The sequence below is a fragment of the Homarus americanus genome, unplaced genomic scaffold (assembly GCF_018991925.1).
Source record: "Homarus americanus isolate GMGI-L3 unplaced genomic scaffold, GMGI_Hamer_2.0 scaffold41807, whole genome shotgun sequence".
Lineage (NCBI taxonomy): Eukaryota > Metazoa > Arthropoda > Malacostraca > Decapoda > Nephropidae > Homarus > Homarus americanus.
Genome location: NW_024717057.1, coordinates 133,370 through 153,774, shown reverse-complemented (window position 1 = coordinate 153,774; position 20,405 = coordinate 133,370). Strand labels below are relative to the sequence as shown.

At 37.3% G+C, this 20,405-nt stretch overlaps 1 protein-coding gene across 4 annotated transcripts; it reads right to left on the bottom strand.

The window, feature by feature from the left end:
- Positions 1 to 8,282: 8,282 nt before the first annotated feature.
- Positions 8,283 to 20,202, bottom strand: LOC121858791. Of its 4 annotated transcripts, none has more exons than XM_042355427.1 (5): positions 20,072 to 20,202; positions 17,596 to 17,703; positions 11,672 to 11,827; positions 10,170 to 10,242; positions 8,283 to 9,079 (listed from the first exon to the last, which is right to left on the bottom strand). In XM_042355427.1, exons 2-5 carry the CDS (start codon positions 17,701 to 17,703, stop codon positions 9,003 to 9,005), a joined length of 414 nt encoding a protein of 137 aa, XP_042211361.1. In that variant the 5' UTR covers positions 20,072 to 20,202; the 3' UTR covers positions 8,283 to 9,002. The 4 variants fall into 4 exon arrangements, 3 of the variants coding, with proteins under 3 accessions (XP_042211361.1, XP_042211363.1, XP_042211362.1); XM_042355429.1 differs by having other exon boundaries at positions 20,116 to 20,202; XM_042355428.1 differs by having other exon boundaries at positions 20,094 to 20,151.
- Between the last annotated feature and the right edge of the window lie 203 nt (positions 20,203 to 20,405).

Below are 20,405 nucleotides of genomic sequence, written 5' to 3'. Positions count from 1 at the left end.
ACAGAATGCCGGACTAGAGAGGTACATACTGTATTTGATTGTATGGCAGCATCTGTGTTCCTGAGAAGCTCTTTTTCTTATGTTTTTTTGTAGGCAATAACTATTGACCATCAGGTTCCATGAAACTTGATGAGGAAAGCTCTTCTGGCAGCAGTTGCCTCAAACTTGTTAATATGCCAGATTCTGGGCTATGGGTAATCTGCTAGTCCAATTTGAGGATTCTATTCCTTCTCTGGCTTTAGCCCATACAGTGTCTAATTAAAATATCAAAAGATGTCTTATCATGTCCCTCCCCCAAATACCCTCTTTTTGACGCTAAAAATGGTGTATAGTTTGATGCAAAACACGAAGAATGCATGAAATTTGGTTTCCTTAAGTTAACTCACCCTGTGGTGCCAAGACAATGTGAGGTATACTGTTGCCATTATTGTGTAATATTATTTTGTGACAATAAAAACGGAATCTTTCTAATTCTTTTTGATGTCATGTATTTTTGTTGAACTATTTATTTATAGTATTCTACAAGAAGATTTAGCAAAAATAATGCAAAAAAAAAAATACTGTACCTGGTATATAGAGAAATTGAAAGTTGATGCCAACACCACAAGCACAATTGTAGCCCCGACAATGGTATTGTTTAGTGCTGAAATCATAATTATGTTGTTATGTAAGTAAATTTTTTTGCGTTTATGTATGCTCTATTATCATATATAACTTCATGAAGTCATCACTGAAGTGTGTTTTATGTAGAAATTACAAATTATTTATTATATTGTTGGAACCTTGTGTATGTATGCATGTAAAACTTACTATGTTTACAGAGGCTGGGGGCAAGAGAGGGAGAAAGATAAAGGAAAGGTGGGCTGATATGAATATCTCGCCTCATAATCGTCTCTTTTTTTTTTCAGCCTGGCTGATGGCCTACATGGTTGGGGAGTTATGATGTATGATTTTTTTCACCTCGTGAGGCTATAGGCTTGTACTGGAACTATAAATCTCCACTGGCATTGACACACTGTTCACGACTTTGTCTCGCCATTTATAAACAGTGATGACAGATTATGGGTTATCTTTCAGGCTAAAGGTAAAGTGTTAAACCAATTAATCTGTCTGCAGAAATTTCATGTGGATTGTAATTTAACTTTCTTCTCTGCTTGATTTTAAAGAGGTAGATTAGTTGGAGACTTCTTATGAAGGAACCTGGGTATATCTGATTAGTAGAAATGTTCAAGTACTAGATATTTCCTTGAGTAACTGTGGGACTGACCTAAGAACAATCAAGCCTCTTTGGCTTCACAGTACAGTATAGTTGAAGTAGAAAAAAATAGAGTATCTTGGAGGCAGGCATGAAATTGAAGCCAAAGGCATGGCACCCACTAAGGATTCAATGTCAGTCCTGGCTTCAGATTTTCTTCTTTACACAGACACACTGACCATACTGTGACATCACTGGAGTTGATCCCAGACCATTCTGTTCCCACAATGACCTGACCAACTAAGATAGCCAAGGTAAGTGCTACAGCCTCAGTGATGTCACTATAAACAACCTTGTTACTATAAAAAACCTTTTTCAGTTTATAGGGAGAGTCAAAGCTTACCCCAAGAACAATCAGCTTAAATTAAAATCAATTTATCTCAAATCCTTGCTGCAACTCAGAATATCATATGTATTCCCATAAACATGTAAGGTAATACAGGTTGACAACCCTTTATCCAAAAACCGAAAAGCTCTGAAAACAGAAAGTCTTTTTGTGGAGCAATTTTTTTTTTTTTTTTTTATGGGTATTAGCCCACCCGGGCACAGGCCACTGACCCACATCGGGGCCTGGGGGGCGAAAATGTAATAGTAATAATAATTATAATAATAATAATAATTATAATGATAATAATACAGTGACCCCTCGTTTAACGAACGCCTCGGTTAACGAAATTTCGGTTAACGAACTGCCTTCCATAAGGATCTTCAATTCGGTTAACGAACAAAAATTCGGTTAACGAATTTCTTACGAACCGACCTCAACATGTTTTCGCTTGCACTGGCCGGGCAACCAGCTTTAGTATCAGTCCGCCAATACATTAATCGGTTCTAGGGCTTAAATTCCTAACTATTTTAGTAAATATCAAGAAGTTTATACTATTCAATAATTTTAAAAGTTTAATATTCAATTTTTTAGTCATTTTAACAATTATTAAACATAATTGAAGGTAAAGTGACTAGTTTAAAGCACAGCATCCAGCCTCTTAACACAGCAAACAGGCGTTAGTCTCTCTCTGTTTACACTGGAGGTAACATCTTGCTTGAGACTCTCTTCAACTAAACGCTTTTTTTTCTGTGTTTCCAAGCAAATTATTGGTCATTTTGAAATATATTTTACATATTGACAATATATAATGCAGTGTAGTGTTGATTTAAAGAAAATAATCTTGAAATACACCAAGAGAACTAAAATTTTATGGGTGAAATGGTGCCATGGGGTGATTTCTCTTCCACCCCAATGCCTTCTCTTCTTCCTTCTCCTCCACCCCCATTGTAATTCCCATCATCATCATCATCATCCAGGAGCCTTCTACATACACACCTCAAAGTAAGTGAACGTTTCTACCATTTTTGTTGAATTTAGGAAATTTTCGGTGAGCTGGAACCAATTACCCAAAAACCCATTGAAACAATGGTTTCGGTTAACGAACTTTTCGGTTAACGAACGACCTTCTGGAACGGATTGAGTTCGTTAACCGAGGGGTCACTGAGGGGTAAATAAAATTTTTAATTAAAAATAAACAAAAATAAAATAAGAATGATAACAATAATAATAATAACAATAATACTGTAATAATAATAATAAAGAAATACAAGAATGAAAAAAAGATCAAAAGTGAGAAACACGACCTACAGTAGACCTATGAATTATTATTATTATTTTTATAATTATTATATTTTAGCCCCCAGGCCCCAATGTGGGTCAGTGACCTGTGCCCGGGTTGGCTGATGCCTGTAAAAAAAAAAAAAAAAAAAATTCTGAAATCCTAAAAATTCCCAAAACCGAAATGCATTTGGTCCCAAGGATTTTGGATAAGGGATTGTCAACCTGTACAGTACTTATATTGTGTTATATAAGTAATGGTGTTACAGTTTCATGTAGCCTTGAAAAGCCTTGGCTTTGGCTTCATGACTTTAAATGGTGGGCTTTGGCTTCAATTCTTCTTAAATGGCTGGCTTTGGCTTCAATTCTTCTTAAATGGCTGGCTTTGGCTTTGGCTCTGTGACCTTCTATTGGCTTCAGCCCCATGTCTGCTTGGAGGTGCTGAAAAAAATAGGCAAGAAGAGCGGGATTCCCACTCACAGTCTGAAGTTTGATAGGCCTGAGGCTGATTGCTAATCCCAATTAAGTTAAGGTTAGGGGGGGGAGGGTAATAATCTTGAGGCGCATTATGTCTTCAGTGGCCCTTTTGGGTAGGATGTCTATCCAGTTCTTCCTGCAAGTGTGTCTGGTCTGTGGCTAAATCACTTGTAGGCTACTATGACAAGGAAGCTAGGTTAGGTTAGGTTAGGTTTCGTTTCCCTGTGCCTGAGTATTGCAGAAAGTAGGTGTTAACTCATACAGAATGTTATGTTACACTAATAGATGGATCACTTAGTACCATCTCTCTTCATTTTCTAGTTGGCATCAGTTATACAAGAAGGCATTAGCCACACTGTAAATGACGAAGTGACCCTGAAATTTAATCTTGAAACATTGTTTGAAATTTAAAACCATAGAATAACACACCTATTAGAGCAACTAAAGAGGATTGAGATTGAATAATGGGAAAACCTGTGTTTCTTACTCTTGATTCCCTATAACCCTGATTTACTCGTATGTAGGTAAAAGACTTACAAAAATTAAAAGCTAAATTTCTTATCCCAATAACAGTGGTCCCCAACCTTTTGTAGGCTCTGGGCCACATTTGTCATTGTAAATATAGTGGAGGGCACCAAAACTACAGGTTGGGGGACCACTGCCCTATAAGGACGATGGTGACGATTGCATTCACGTTTGAATCAAGGGACTGTCAGGCCCAGAAGACAAAACTTAGGGAGTAGCTGCCGGTTGTATCAATTTTGTCACACTATTAAGAATTTTAGGGGGTAACAACACTGCTCTCTGGCAGTATTTGGCAACTGTAGGCTGGTTGGAGAAAATTTTCAATAGTCTCTCCTTATTGTACTTCATAGGTAATATATTGTGCTCAATAAAGTCTCATTTGTCAGGCACACACATGCCAAGTTATTTGAAGAAATTAAGAACCAAACAGACTGTGAAGAGCTGCAGAAAAATCTCTGTGAGCTTCAAGAATGGTTGAAGATATTGGCTGCTCAGATTCAGTGTCACGAAGTGTAAGAGGATACACCTGGGACGTACCAACCGTAAGGAGTTGTATCATAATAATAATAATAATAAACGGTTTAGTAATAGAGTTGCAGCCGGTGGCTGAAATTATACAAACTTACATGTGATTTAGACATAATGATACACGTTCAATACATTTATAGGGCTGTACAGTACATAAATCAGGAGCTGTTTATTATTTTAACAATAGATGGGATGGTGCTATTCTTATATCTACCAGTGCGGGCTCTTATGGGCTGAACTTTGTTGCAATGGCGGACTGCGCGAGGTGGGCGGGGAATGCCGGTGGCAGGAGGTGGCGATGATGAGGATGGTGCAGTAGTCCACTGCCAAACCCTGCTAGTGCGTGGTGGTGGAGGACCAAATTTTCCGAGGTTGAAAATCAAGATCATTTTCTGAAAATGTCTTGAATAAAGACGAAAGCTCAAGTACAGTGGTCCCTCGGTTAATGAACACAATTCGTTCCAGAAGGTCGGTCATTTACCAAATATTTTGTTAACCGAAACCATTGTTTCAATGGGATTTTGGGTAATTGGTTTTAGCTCACTGAAAATTACATACAAACTAAAAATAAATGCAGTAAAGTACACTTACTTTGAGGTGTGCATGTAGAAGGCTCCTGGTTGATGATGATGATGATGGGAATTAGAAGTGGGGGTGGAGGAGAAGGGAGAAGAGAAGGCAAAGGGGTGGAAGAGAAATCACCCCATGCTTCATGCCGCCATTTCACCCATAAAATTTTAAGTTCACTTGGTGTAATTCAAGATTATTTTCTTTAAATCAACACTGCACTGCACTATATATTGTCAATATGTAAAATAAATTTCTGAATGACCAATATAATTGTACTGTAAAAATGTAAAAGTAGTTTATGTTCAAGAGAGTCTCAAGCAAGATGCTTCCTCCACTGAGCAGACACAAACTGACGCCATTCTGGGTGAGTCAAGTGGCTGTTTGGCGCGCTAAAAACTAGTTCCCTGTACAGATACTTCAATTATGTTAAATAATTGTTAAAATAACTAAAAATTTTAATATTAGACTTGGAAAATTATTGAATAGTACAACCTTCTTGATATTTACTCAAATGGTAACAAATTTAAGCCCTAAAACCGATTACTGTATTGACACACTAATACTACAGCTGGTGAGCAGGCGAAAGCAGGTGAAAACATGTTGACACGATTTCGTAAAAATTTAGTTAACCGAATTAAAGATTCTTATGGAAGGTAGTTCGTTAACCGAAATTTCGTTAACAGAGGCGATCGTTAACCGAGGGATCACTGTATATATATATATATATATATATGCTGATAACCACAAGGAAAGAAGAAAACACGAAGTTCCCAAGCGCTTTCGTGTAATTCACATCTTCAGGGGTGAGTATATATTTATAAATATATAAATATATATATATATATATATATATACACACAGTAGTACCCCGCTTAACGCGGTCAATAAAACCCACAGGGTACCGTGTTAAGTGAAAACCGCGCTAAGTGAACAACAGAACATATGGGATTAATTCCAATAGAAACTGGCCCGACCCCCAAACTCCACTTTTTGACGGCACATAACTATGTTGTAGTAAAAATTTTATCTTAACTTTATGATGGTATGAAAAAACAAGTAATATAGAAGAGGTTAGGTTAGGAAAACTAAAAGTTATGTTGAACAATTACGTTAGTAGAAGAGATGGGTCGGCGTACGGGGATGGAGGCTGGTTCCGAGGCAGAGGGCAGGCTACTGGCCCTCAGGTGAGTCACCATCACTGTCACCCACACTTGTTATGGCCTCCCTGACAAATCCCTCAAAGTCATCTTCACTGTCTCTACCTCTGTCACTATCACTGGCTTGGGCTGGCTGTGGTGGGTTGCGGGCGAAGAACTCGGTTATGCTTTTTTGACGGCTGGTGTTTATGTTGTCTTGATACACCTTGATGTACGGCTCCATAGCCTGCACCAGCCGGGTATGGAAGACTTCATAGCGGTCATCGTTATTGTCGCGGGAAAGGAAGGACTTCATTTTCTCTGCACACTCCATGGCACCCTTAATATCACTATGACTTAAACTGTGTTCTTCGGAGAATGACGCACCTTCTTCCTCCTCTTCACTGACGTGATCTTCTTCCAACATCTCGTCGGCAGTCACTTCAGGATCTCTGATCACCTCCAGGATGTCTTCGTTGGTGGTCTCGGAGAAGCCTTCAGCTGTAATATTGAGCGCAGCTTCTCTGGCAAGGTCCACTGCTACTGCAACAGTCTGAACCTCACCAGTCACAGGTTCACTCCTCCTCTCACCTGGTATGCCATGCAACCAATGTTGATGTTGGTGATCTTGTTCCTCTTCTTAAACCTATGCAGCCAACCAGAGGAAGCATTGAAGGGTTTGGGCTCTGCAATTCCCAGCTTACGTGACACTGCTGCGTATAGCTCACGTGCGTACTCCTGCACTGAGCGCATGTCCACCGCCATGTTGCGTTGCGCCTGACGAATCAAATAACTCCCCAGCAAATTTTCCACTTTTGCCAGCACCCTGTTCTGGCAATACTTGATCGTTGAAGCACCTGCAGACTTTGTGATTTTCATGTGCTCTTTGATCTTGGCTGCATCCTTCTTGATAGTGCGAATCGTAGATTCGTTGACGCCATGCTGGCGCGCGAGATCAACTTGCCGTGTTCCTTTCTCCAAATCTTGAATGATCTGGTACTTCACTTCGTAGCTTAGACCACGGCGTGTCTTCTTGGGCTTAGGGCGGCTGGGTTCAGGTAAGGAAAGGTCTCTCTCTGGTGACGGTGGTGGTCCGGCGGAAGCCATTTCACAGAACAATGGATTCACGTATACACGGAGTGGCCTGGAGGGATGAAACTGCCGCGGCTAGGTGAAGCGTCGTCTTTCCTCCCTCCCTCCCCCGGGTGGACATGTCATAATACTTTAAGACAATTACAGCTAGCAGCAGAGGGGGAGGGTAGGGATGCATGGCCAATCACAGTCCGATACGGCATATGACGTCAGTGATAACGCAACAGAGACATGCACTGCGCAACCTTACAGCGCGGCTTGCCCAAGCGGAGGGAGGAGGTGGGAGCAGGCGGGTGGGGGCGAATCTAAAAATAGCGTCTCGAGCCGGACACTCGCCGCGTATACGTGGAAAAAACCCGCGTTAAGTGAAAGTTCGGCTCTGCCGAGGCACCGCGTATACGGTAAATCGTGCTAAGCGAAACCGCGTTAAGCGGGGTATTACTGTGTGTGTATATATATAAGCAAGTAAATCACTGTAGGTGCGCGTGAGCCAGGTATATGCTGATAACCACAAGGAAAAAAGAAAACACGAAGTTCCCAAGTTCTTAAGTGTAATTCACATCTTCAGGGGTGAGTACAGACTAAGGAGAAATACATAACAAGACATATATATATACAGTAGAGGAGGGTGAGATCAGGTCCCTAGGGGACAGTGAGTGTCTACAATGGTCCGGTCACTAGGTAGTGACCCTACTAATCTTCATAAGCACCGCAGCAGGTCAAAGGGTAAGATGACCCAACCTTCTCACCTGGTTACAAATCTTCTTAATTACGAAATTATCCAGTTTGTACAGTTTCGGTTTTCGGAATTTCGGATAAAGGGTTGTCAACCTGTATGTCTAATGCAAAATCTATGATGTTTATATTCAAAATGATCATCAAATTGTAAGAATTCCAGCAATGTAAATTATATTCTGGCTGGGTAATTTGTATGAATTTTATGAGCTAATTAAAAAAATTATACTTCACCCGCGTATATGAGTAGATGCATCGCGTAAAGTGGGAATTCCAGTTCTGGCAGGATACCCGTAAATGTAGAAACACGTAAAAAATACTGTATATATATATATATATATATACTGCAGGTTAGTGATTCAGAAGTGTTTATTTATTTTTGCCACCACGTGGGTAGATGCAGATTATAGAACCCAATATTTTTTGGGATGCTACAAAATGATTCAGGCATTACAGGGTTAATTTTTTTTTCAATTTAATATTTTGAGTATCTAAAACAACATTAAGTGGTGTCAATGACAATTTATTATAAAATTACTAAGTATCTAAAGAACAATAAAACATATACTGTAGGTAGCATCAATGGCAATTCTTTTACAAATTACTTTGTCTAACTTTGTCTAAATAATAAAACATGTCACAGTCCCACTATTGTTAGAATGTCTTAATCAAGCAGTGCCTCACTCCTTTGACTAATTAATTAGGACACACTCTGAAATAAGAGTCAAGGTTAACACAGGATATATAGACTACACCTTGCTACTGTTGCAACAAAGGTGAGGGTGACCTTGCTCAACAGTTCCCCCAAGGGTGATATCTTTATCATGCCATGTGCCAACACTGCATGCTTACTCCACAGTAGCCAGGAGAGGGAATATAGGCAGATTAACAATATACAACTTCTATGTGAATAACATACAAAACACTAAATAAAATGAACATGACTCTGGAGGCCTAACATAAAACACCCCCAAAAATTATGTACAGCATCATCAATTACAATATATGAGTCTAGAAAGTTACTAATTTCAAATACCCTGCACTTACAGGTAAATTTTGTAATAAATTATCATATTCCTCATTCTTCAAAAACGTCAACCTTCTCCTTTTCATCTTCTTCCTCTTCTTCATATACCTCAGAGTCATGCAGCATTCCTGAAATAGACAATTAATATACAGTGTGTATATATATATATATATATATATATATATATAATTTAAATTAAAACTCCTAACTTGCTCAATCCTATCAATGAACTTTGTTGTTTGATGACACAATGATACACCTAAAAACTTAAATTTGAAAATATAAAAAAAATTAGTGATTATAATACCGGTATGCAAGAATTTATTTTAGACATAATATCTGTACAACTAAAACAAATTACAATAAATCTTCTGAAGATAGCACTTGAAATGGCATGATCCAGAAGCTAATAAAAAATTATGAATAGTACTGTACAGTGGTATGTTTTATTACAATATACTGTAAGTACTGTATACAGATACTCCTTGTTTAAGGATGAGGTTGCGTTCCTGAAAAACCTAATGTTAAGCGAAATTATATCTAAACATTGGATAACAGCAAAGCACGGAGGGCAAACAACAGGTTCAAACAGCAGGGTGATAAACACGAAGTACAGTTTCCCTAATAATAATACCTGTGTACTGTATACATGTATACAGTATATATAAGTGATATCTCCTTTAGCCGGATTCCCTCAAACCCGGAACTCTCTGACAGCTGGAATTTAAATTTTCTAGGAAAATCCTTCCCAAAGCCCGAATTCTCCTGAAAATTCTGGCTTTGGGAATGATTTTCTGAGGGGCACATTTTCTGGAAAATTCTGAGAACATTTTCCCAGTACCCGGAAATTTACGGGGATGGGGGGATTTTTTTCCGGGTCTGAGAGATGAAAATCAGGCGCATTTTCCGGAAATTCAGAGAAAATTTTTCCAGTACCAGGAAAATTCCGGGGATGTGGGATATTTTTCCAGGTTCGAGAGATGATGTAATGTGCAATTTCTGGAACTTTTGATAATATTTTTCCACTAGGACCCGGAAAATTACCGGGATGATTTTTTTTCAGCTTTGAGAGAGTCGTCTCGTTACCCTGAAATCTCTCAATCCCGAAAGTGCTCTGCACCAATTGTTTAGGCTAATGGAGATATCACAGTATAGGGTGTCAAAAGTTACAAAAAATATTAAATGTTTTTTTGAACAACAGTGATGAACTATGCTAACTTTGAATCAGTGGAGCAGCCTCCAAATTCAGGGCACTCTTGTTAATGTGAAGTTCATTCATGATGACCATCATCTGAAAATGATTAAGACAGCATCAAACGTTAAACAATTATAATTCCACAAATAAAGCATAACCAATACAGGCATATATATATATATATATATATATATATATATATATATATATATATATATATATATATATATATATATATATATATATATATATATATATATATATATATATATATATATATATATATATATATATATATATATATATATATATATATATATATATATATATATATTTCATGTAAATCCACAATGAAACGTGATAAGATAAATCTTGATAAAATCACACGGAAAATATATATATATATATATATATATATATATATATATATATATATATATATATATATATATATATATATATATATATATATATTGGGCTAATGAAATATATATGGATCCTCGTGTTTCGAAGCCGGATTTGGTAAAACGTTACTCTGACCACCTACGTGATACGGGTAGTCCCCATTAGAGGTTCACGGCGCCATAAGCTTGTTGAACAGGCTTTGTGTGAAATATATTGACAGCCGCACTCTTTTGACTTTCTCCTCCCACACCATGATGTCTAAACACAGTAGTTAGTTGACCGAGTTGTAGACTGAGATGTAGCAGTGAACAACACACACGGTAGCGCAGGACACAGACTGAACGGATGTAAACAAACCCCACGCGCCAAGCGGCGCACTTGGCGCGGAATTTAACGGAATCTTGCTTGACTTAGTGAACTAGTTTGCTAAATTGAGCGAAAATAACGGAAATTTGATTTGGTGGAAATTTCTATTTAACAGAAAGGGGTGGCTTGAATTAGTTCATTAAATAGAGAAAATACTGCATTGCTTCATCCTTAACCCTTTAACTGCTATCATCATCTTTGGATGATTTACTGAAATCTTGCCATTGTCATCTTAAGACGATTGGCATTTGGGGCCATGAATTTAGAGCTATGTGCCAAAAATCATACAAAGAACATAAAGTCGATGATTGGTAGATACTAGAGTGAAACACATGGCTGGTGGAGCCTCAAATTAACTTGCTACAACTTGCTATCATCATCTTTGAATGATTTGGAATTATTTATGCCTCATCACTCTCCTCCTGTTGTCAGTGGCCCCACACCTATTATGTCACAGCCTGTCTTACCACCTACATAAGGGTTTACCTCCTACTTTGCAGCACAATCCACTGCTGCACCACCACATCCACGTCATTTGTCATCACAACCACTTCTTGAAAAAAAAAACGGCTTTTTTTTGTGGTACAGTATTGCATATGGGGTACCTGTACCCCTGATTTCCCAAATGATGCAGTTGTTAGGTTAAACCTGTATCCTGCCCTATTTTGGTCAAACCCAACCCAAGGTAAACTAACTTAAACTTATAGCTGTCAATATTCAATGTCTTTAAAGCCCCCAAAATAAAAAAAATTACCTGGTTTGTATTAGGGTGCTGGTCATTCATCATGAGTGACATATCAGGAAGTTGTAATGGATCTTCCATGACTGCTTCTTGCGATGTGTTGTTTTGCGACCTTAACTCAACATCTTGTATACGACTCAGCTGGTGCTTGATAGTTAGCTCCTCAACCTAGCAGTAACAAAAGGAAAAAAGTATAATGAGAAAATTATTAAAAACTAAAGTAAAATATATAAAATGGTTTAAGACATTTAATACAGTATTTTTTCTTATAGGATGAGTTTAAAACTTATAATGGTTGCTCTCTTTTTGCTGTCAAGGCAAACTGAGCATATTGGTACAGATACAGTATACAGTAGTCTGGATTTACGTGGTTTTTGTTTACGTGTTTGGTCATTTACGCAGTGCCTTGCCAGAATGAAATGTTTTAAATAAGCGGTAAATTTCATCATTTACACGGGAAGCGGCGCGGGCAGGGTGCGCACAAGGTCGTCCAGTCATCAAAACATTACCGAGTTCTTCATCCGCCACCCACCACAGCCGGCCCAAGTCAGTGATAGTGAGGATATGGACTTTGAGGGGTTTGACAAAGAGGCCCTGCAAGCCTCTGTGGTGGATAGTGATACAATTGATACAAGTGACACAGGTGAGGGCCAACAATCTGCCCACTGCCTTGGAACCAACCCCCCATGCCTGTGTGCCCAGCCATCTTTTCTACTAACATAAGTGTTAAAAAACCTAATATTATTGATATTTCTCTTAAATATTAATTTTGTGTGCATACCATCATAAAATTAAGATGTTATTTTTACTACAACTAGGTATTGTGTCGGAAAAAGTGGAATTTGGGGGTCGGCCCAGTCTCTATTTCAATTAATCCCATATGTTCTGTTATTTCGTTTAAGCGTTTCTCGTTTTACGCGGACCTCCAATGGTTCAATTGACCGCGTAAATGCAGACTATACTGTACAGTGACCCCTCCGTTAACGAACTCAATCCGTTCCAGAAGGTCGTTCGTTAACCGAAACCATTGTTTCAATGGGTTTTTGGGTAATTGGTTCCAGCTCACCGAAAATTTCCTAAATTCAACAAAAATGGTAGAAAAGTTCACTTACTTTGAGGTGCGTATGTAGAAGGCTCCTGGATGATGATGATGATGATGATGGGATTTAGAATGGGGGTGGAGGAGAAGGAAGAAGAGAAGGCATTGGGGTGGAAGAGAAGTCACCCCATGGCGCCATTTCACCCATAAAATTTTAGCTCTCTGGTGTAATTCAAGATTATTTTCTTTAAATCAACACTGCACTGCATTATATATTGTCAATATATAAAATATATTTCAAAATGACCAATAATTTGCTTGGAAACACAGAAAAAAAGCGTTTAGTTGAAGAGAGTCTCAAGCAAGATGTTACCTCCAGTGAAAACAGAGAGAGACTAACGCCTGTTTGCTGTGTTAAGAGGCTGGATGCCGCGCATTAAACTAGTCACTTTACCTTCAATTATGTTCAATAATTGTTAAAATGACTAAAAAATTGAATATTAAACTTTTAAAATTATTGAATAGTATAAACTTCTTGATATTTACTAAATTAGTAAGGAATTTAAGCCCTAGAACCGATTAATGTACTGGCGGACTGATACTAAAGCTGGTTGCCCGGTCAGTGCAAGCGAAAACATGTTGAGGTCGGTTCGTAAGAACTTCGTTAACCGAATTTTTTTTCGTTAACCGAATTGAAGATCCTTATGGAAGGCAGTTCGTTAATCGAAATTACGTTAACCGAGGTGTTCGTTAAACGAGGGGTCACTGTACTTGTTTTACAAATTCTTACTCTACAATATAAAGTTAACTAACAGAAAAATGTGAAAAAAAGGACCAAATTAGAAATCCCATTTAATGACAAAGTCTAGTCTAAATGACTTGCATCTCATTAAACCATGTCTATGGGCTTAAAACTAAAGAATCCCCTTGACAATCGTGGTTGGGACTACAGGGGGTCCCTGATTTATGAATGTCCGGTAATACGAGCGAGGTTCCATAAGGTAAATTATTTTAAGAATCTGTCATAAGTATAACTGGTTCGTAGAATTTACGTACAAGAACTAGTTTGCATGACATAGAGGGGAGGCGGCAAGATGCCACATGCCTTGAGGGAGCGTCAGTATGCTTTTACATGTGTGATCAAGTGCAAACTGTTGTTTTTTGCTTATTAACTAATTTTTGGCCCTCATCATGGCTCCCAAATGCAAACCTGATGCAAGTGATAGTAGTGCATCCAAGAAAAGGAAAACAATTACAATGGAAGTGAAAGTTGATGTAATTACGTTGGGCTTCAGTCGGTCAACGGACGGAACAATTTTGAAAGACAAAAACAAAATTCTTGAATAGGTAAAAGCATCTACACCAATGCACTGAACTGTGATAACAAAACAAAGAATGGATTGTTAATTGAAATGGAAAGATTTTTAGTGATATGGGTGGAAGATCAAAATCTGAAATTTCAGAACCAATGGCAGATGATTTCAGGCTTATTGAAGGATTATTTAAGTTTAAACAGCTAGATACCAATACAGCAAGTTTCACCAAGATTCATAGAGATATTACTGAATATCTACAATGCTACAAAGAGATTTATGACAAAAAGAAGAAAGTTTCAGTTCAACCATCCTAATAAAGCCTCTGTCCCTCCTACAAATGCCCACCTCTACATGCAAGCCAGCCCCAGGTTTCAATGTAAGTGTTAAACTTTAAATTTTACTTTCCTTTACTGTATTTTGTCATTCAATTTCTTCTTTTCTCTTAAATTAAGTGTTTCGAGTTGTATAAAAGGACTTGGGCGATGATATAGTGCACATAGGGTATGTGCTCCGATTTACGTACATTTATAAGTTAAGAATGTCCTCAGGAACGGATCCCATCGTAACTCGGGAACCCCCTGTACCTGGTAATTCATTAACCCTCTCGTGCACGTTATAAGTTTTAAGTTACCAATTTCCCCCCAAAAAACTTGTTTTTATTGGCATAAACCATATATCTTTGGCATCATAACTGTTTGCTCTGCAACATAAGCCCCCATCCCCACAAAAAAGAATAATACAAATATGTAGCTATTTTTTGTAACGTCTAATAAAAATGAAAAAATTGCACACCAATATGTTTACAACCTCATAGCTCAAAATTGTCTCAGCCAACTTTGTAAGTACAGTACTATTGACGATTAGAAGTGGAATTTTATGAGCTTTCCAATGAAGCAATAAAATTTCAGATATGACCTATAGTTTTTTGAGAAAATAGCAAAAAAGTTTATTCTCAAATGATAAAATCTATTTTTTATATATATTTTTTGATTATTTTTGTGCCTATGTTTTATATCGATATAAATTATATTGCATCTTGTAGCCAACACTATAACAAAGAGAATGGTACTGAAAAAATACAAGTACAGGGTAAGTCAAGAAAATCATCCTCTTTCAGAGACTTTTTTTCAAGACGATGTCACTATTACGAGGTTGTAAAGCCTGATACAGTAATGGCTTCTGAAAACTAAACACTTTCCCTGTAAATATGAAAACAAAATATATTGCACAACTATCACTTCACTTCTCTAACACTAAAAAGAAATTATTTCAGGGAGTACGGTAAGCACTGTAATCCAGGAGTTGAGGCAGCCTGTACGGAGTGATGGAAATTTAAATGGACAAGGCTCACACTCACGGTCTGACTGCTGAGATAATACAGTCTTCCCTTCTATAGGCCTCGAGAGCTGCCAACTAGTTTATACGATAGAACTTACTAGCTATTATGACACATCAAAATTTGATGCAATTCTGTTGAAAACTTAATTTTTTGCAAATTTTTTAACGTTTGGTTAACCGATTTGCGTCACCGTGAAATTGGTCTTATAATGAATATGACGCGAGTGCGAGAGGGTTAATTAAACTATGGACTGAGTGAGTTTTAATAACCCATTATAGAACATGTACGTACTGTACTATTGCTGTATCATACTAATATTATTATTTTTTGTATTTAAAAATACAAAAATATGAGCAATCAGTGAGTGAGCAATCCTTGACAAAATTGAGGAATGAGGGATAGACAGTGTGGTGATGGGCTCTCATGTGTGTAATTGGTCAAACTGGGTATTACGGGTATGGTTTGGCCAAGACTACTGACTGGCCAAGGCCACTGGCTGGTTTTTCATTTATGTGGTGGGTAGGTCTGAAGGTATGGGTTTCTCTGTTTATCTCCCAAGACAAATTATGTTTTTTTGGTCCTTTCCAGAGACTTCCATTTCCACTTTAAGATGCCATTACAGTATACAAAAATGATATCGCAGTGCAAACACATTAAAACATCAAGGAAATTGTGATAAGGGCAAGCAGAGATAATAAAAATAGCATTGTAATACAAAAGGAAGCTAATACAGTACAGTATTAGACTAAAACAGTAATCTTTTACATGTGTCAGTGAACTCATGTGACCTGTCATCAATGATGTTAACGATGTTAATGTTGAAGCCAATGTTGACATGTATCTCCCCATGTTTGTAGTCAGCCAATGTTGAAGATAAATTTTGACTCTTTAGAACCCATTAAGAGAAAAGGTGATCACAACCTTTAGATCAGTAGTTCCCAACCAGGGTTCCCCAAAACACAAGGGTTCTGCAAAATTCAGTAATCATAATAATGATAATACTGTAACAAATAAAAGCTCAAACTCTTTTTAGCTTGAGTTTGGCTTAAACATAGAAGTACTGAGACACCATAGTATTTATTTTTATTTTTATGTAATTTAGTTTTTATTTTGTTTTGATAAGTGGAAAGAGTAAATCAGGGGTGGCCAAATTATGGCCGAGTGCAACATTCACCCCACCCTAACATCCATGATATAAGTTTGGCCCTCGAATTTAAAGTATTTTAAAATTATGTACATTGGCATTATAAAAGATCAAAAGGATAATACAAATCTATTTTCACTTTTACTTTAATTCTTGAAGAGCCAATATTAGAATAATCGAGCCATGACTTGATTTTAGACCTGGCAAAATAAATGTACAGTACTGTACAGTAGTGGTAAGCTCGGAGCTCAGTATAATTGTGGATGAATTTTTATTTTACTTGTGCCTACCGCCATGGAATTATTGATAGTAATAAGTGTGGTTAAAAAATTTGCTTCAATGAGTTTGTGTTACCAACCATGCCACTCACAAAACCAAGCTGTGATGGAAAAGTGAGAAAAGATCCAGTGGTCGCTGTTGGAGCAGTATGACATCTAACTTTGTCTCATTATTTGTGCAAAAACAGGTACAGTACTGTACATACCTATAATGCCATGATACATTGTGTCGTCAATCTGTGGAAGTCATTTAATGTCATTAACAACCACCTTAAAGCAGTTTTGGTTTTATTACTTTACCATACTGTACTTGTTTATGGTACAGTACAGTATTTAAATAAAGTACAGGTCTGTGACCTAGCCAAATTTTTTACCATTTTCCAGTCATTCAGACTTAATCCCCCCCCCATCCATCAATAATCACAAATCTACACAAATGGCTGCAATTGATAAAGATCTGGGTTCATTAACTCAGAATGGCTTGCAATCAGCTATTAAGACTATAATTTCATTTTCAGTATATTCTAAAATTTTTATTACTGCTTTAACTGATTCTACTCTATGAATATCAATGGCATATGACCGATTCATTTTCTTATCTAGACAACATTTTCACCTGGTCTGCATGGACTAATCTGCATGTATCAGCCCACTATGATTTGGCCTATGGCTAATGCTTCTTCTCCTTTGTATTTTTGTTTTAATTTTCAATGCTCAATACTGTATATTCCCAAAAAGCTGTTTAAAACTTTTTATTGGTTTTATTTCAGAGTACCTCTTTATGCATTCATGCCATAATTCCTGATTAAAAAGAATTTACCTTGAGCTTATAAAGACTATTCATGTACTTATCAATCAGCTCTTTCAAAGTTGTTTCTTCCTTCTGAAGAACAATCAGCTCAGCTTTCTGAAGTCTTTCCTGATTCATCTGAAATTATATTATCATCTATTAGGTTACAATTGTCACTCAACGAATAATTATAGACCAGTGAGCCTGACCAGCACAGTGTGTTAAGTACTTGAGAGCATTATAAGAGATGCCATGATGGAACATCTACTACGAAACACCCTTGTAAAGGAGTACAGCACCAACACAGTTTTATGCGGGAATCTCCTGTTCAATACAGTTACTCGAGGTACTGGATGTTTGGACCAAAATTCTGGAACAGGATGGAAATATCGACAATATATACCTAGATTTTGCAAATGCTTATGAAGGCATACCCCATAAAAGGCTGAGAATTAAAATGGAAGGGTACAAGATTCGGGTAGTGTCCTAGCGCGGTTCAGAGACTTTCTGCATGATTGCAAACAGTGTGTGGTGATTAATGGTACGAAATCATCATGTGTACCCATGACAAGTGGGGTACCACAGGGTAGTGTATTGGGTCTGTTGTTGTTTGTTTGATTCATAAATGATTTTTTATGTTTTACTATTTTATTTATTTATTTATTTATTTTTATTACGGGGAAACGAGTGATATGCTATATAACTGTAAATGACCAAAGTTGGCTCGGATTTTCCATTTTTATAAAAAAAAAGTAAAAAAAAAAGAGAATCTGAGGCAAGTTTTGGTGAAAAATTATTATCAAATTCGAATGAATCACATGAAAACCCATTGGAAAAAGCTAGGTTTTATCTCAAAATCAATTACTGTGCTACCTAACCTGACTTAACCACCATTGTTCAGAATATATATACAGTACTGTAACTGTATTACTTAACCAAGGGAGGCGGATTGGAATCCCCCGGCTGGTGGGGAGGCTCTGCCCCCATGACCCTCCAACATAGCTCATATTGAAGCAACCAACCTAACATAACCTAAGCAAACTAACTTAACCTAAGCAAACTAACTTAACCTAACTGAAAAGTCAGACTATAGTAGTGCATGTGTACAGCAGACTAGTAACAAACATACAAACACACAGGAACTCTCTGAGGATGCAGGAAACATCAACACTGGATTTAGACAATATTTGATGACTTCCTAACAAATTAGTATGATTTTCTCGAAAAACTAATCATTTGCAATGGAAACGTTACTAAAAAAAGTTGTTAAAAATGATGAAACATACCTAGAACTGGACCAAAAAAGGTAATTATTGACGACTGACCCGTGGCCAATTTTTCATAGAAAACGAGTATAAAAACTCCGTAATTCTCTGTTTTCTATAGTGGACACTGTCATAGTTTGTGCAAATATGTTAAAAAGTGGTTATTTCTAAATTAAACCTAACCTAACCTTAGTTGATATAAAAACAAGCAGCAGAAGCATTGTTATTAGACCTCATTTTTGTGGACGTGAGAGCAGCCGTCCATACCGAACGTTCTTAAACATACACTGAGCATCAACGTTGATCAAGTCCGGGCGGCAGAGTTTTTAAATACATCAATATCATTGGCTGTTTATATCCTGGGATGAGACGTCACTGCCGAGAAGACAAAGTAGTGCATGCCTAGGCACCTAATTATTTACCAAATAAAACATTGCACAAGAAATGGTGGTTAATATATAGGACTAACCCGTGGATGAGTTATTTGTATTACTGTATTGTTTATTTTCTTACTTTATTTTCATCAGTGAGTTCTGATATAGTAATCATTTATTGTGCAAATGTTTCGTTTTGTAGATATTAGGCACCTAGGTACACACTAATTTGTCTTCCCGGCAGTAATGAGGCTGTACTCTGCTGTGGCACTTTTCCCCGGACTCGCGGCAGTTTCATTTTCAGCATGACGTGTGAAGGTTGTCGCTGGTCTTACATGGACATAATTTGCGACTTTAGGGATAAAGACAACGAGACCCTTCAATTGTTCAAAGACCACGGCATTGTTCCTTTAAATAGAGACTTTCCATTGTGCTTTCAAACCGGAAAGAAATTTGTTCATCACTTCTTCAACGCAATGGCTCGATGGACTACATAAGCGCCGTCGTGGCCGCATGATCTCACGTCCAGTACAAAAGCTTCAAATTACACCATATCATAAGTTCTTTCTGTTGAAATGGGGGGGGGGGGATCCGGGAGGTTAGGTTAGGTAAGGTTAGGTAGGTTTGTTTGGCGCGGTTGATTAGGTTTGTTTTTCATAATCACAATGGTTATCAAATCAGAACTCACTGATGAAAATAAAATAAGAAAGTAAACAGTAAAACAAATAAGTCATCCACGGGTCAGTTGTCACTATTAACCCCCAAAAAACATTGGAGGACATTATGGACAACTTATACAGAATTACCGAATATTTATCACTTTTCCTAAATGCGGTGACATGTGATGGGATATGGTGTTAATAGTACCTTAGTGACCTGTTAACAGTACCTTAGTGACCTGTTAACAGTACCTTAGTGACCGTCGCCTTCCTTCACTTGACTCTGTTTACACTTGGCGTTGTCTCAGGCAGGTGTCACTCCTTAACACTTGAGAAACAATATCCAATATTCAAGGTATAATTAAAACTGAATTGGTTTTTATCTAAAGTATATCAAATAAATAGATACTGAACAATGTCATTATTCAATATTTTTATTCGACACCTTCTTAAAAATGACATATAATTGTATTATTATAATCAAAACAGTTTATTGATTATTTTAAATAAATTAAATAAAATTTTGTTGAAATTTATAATAT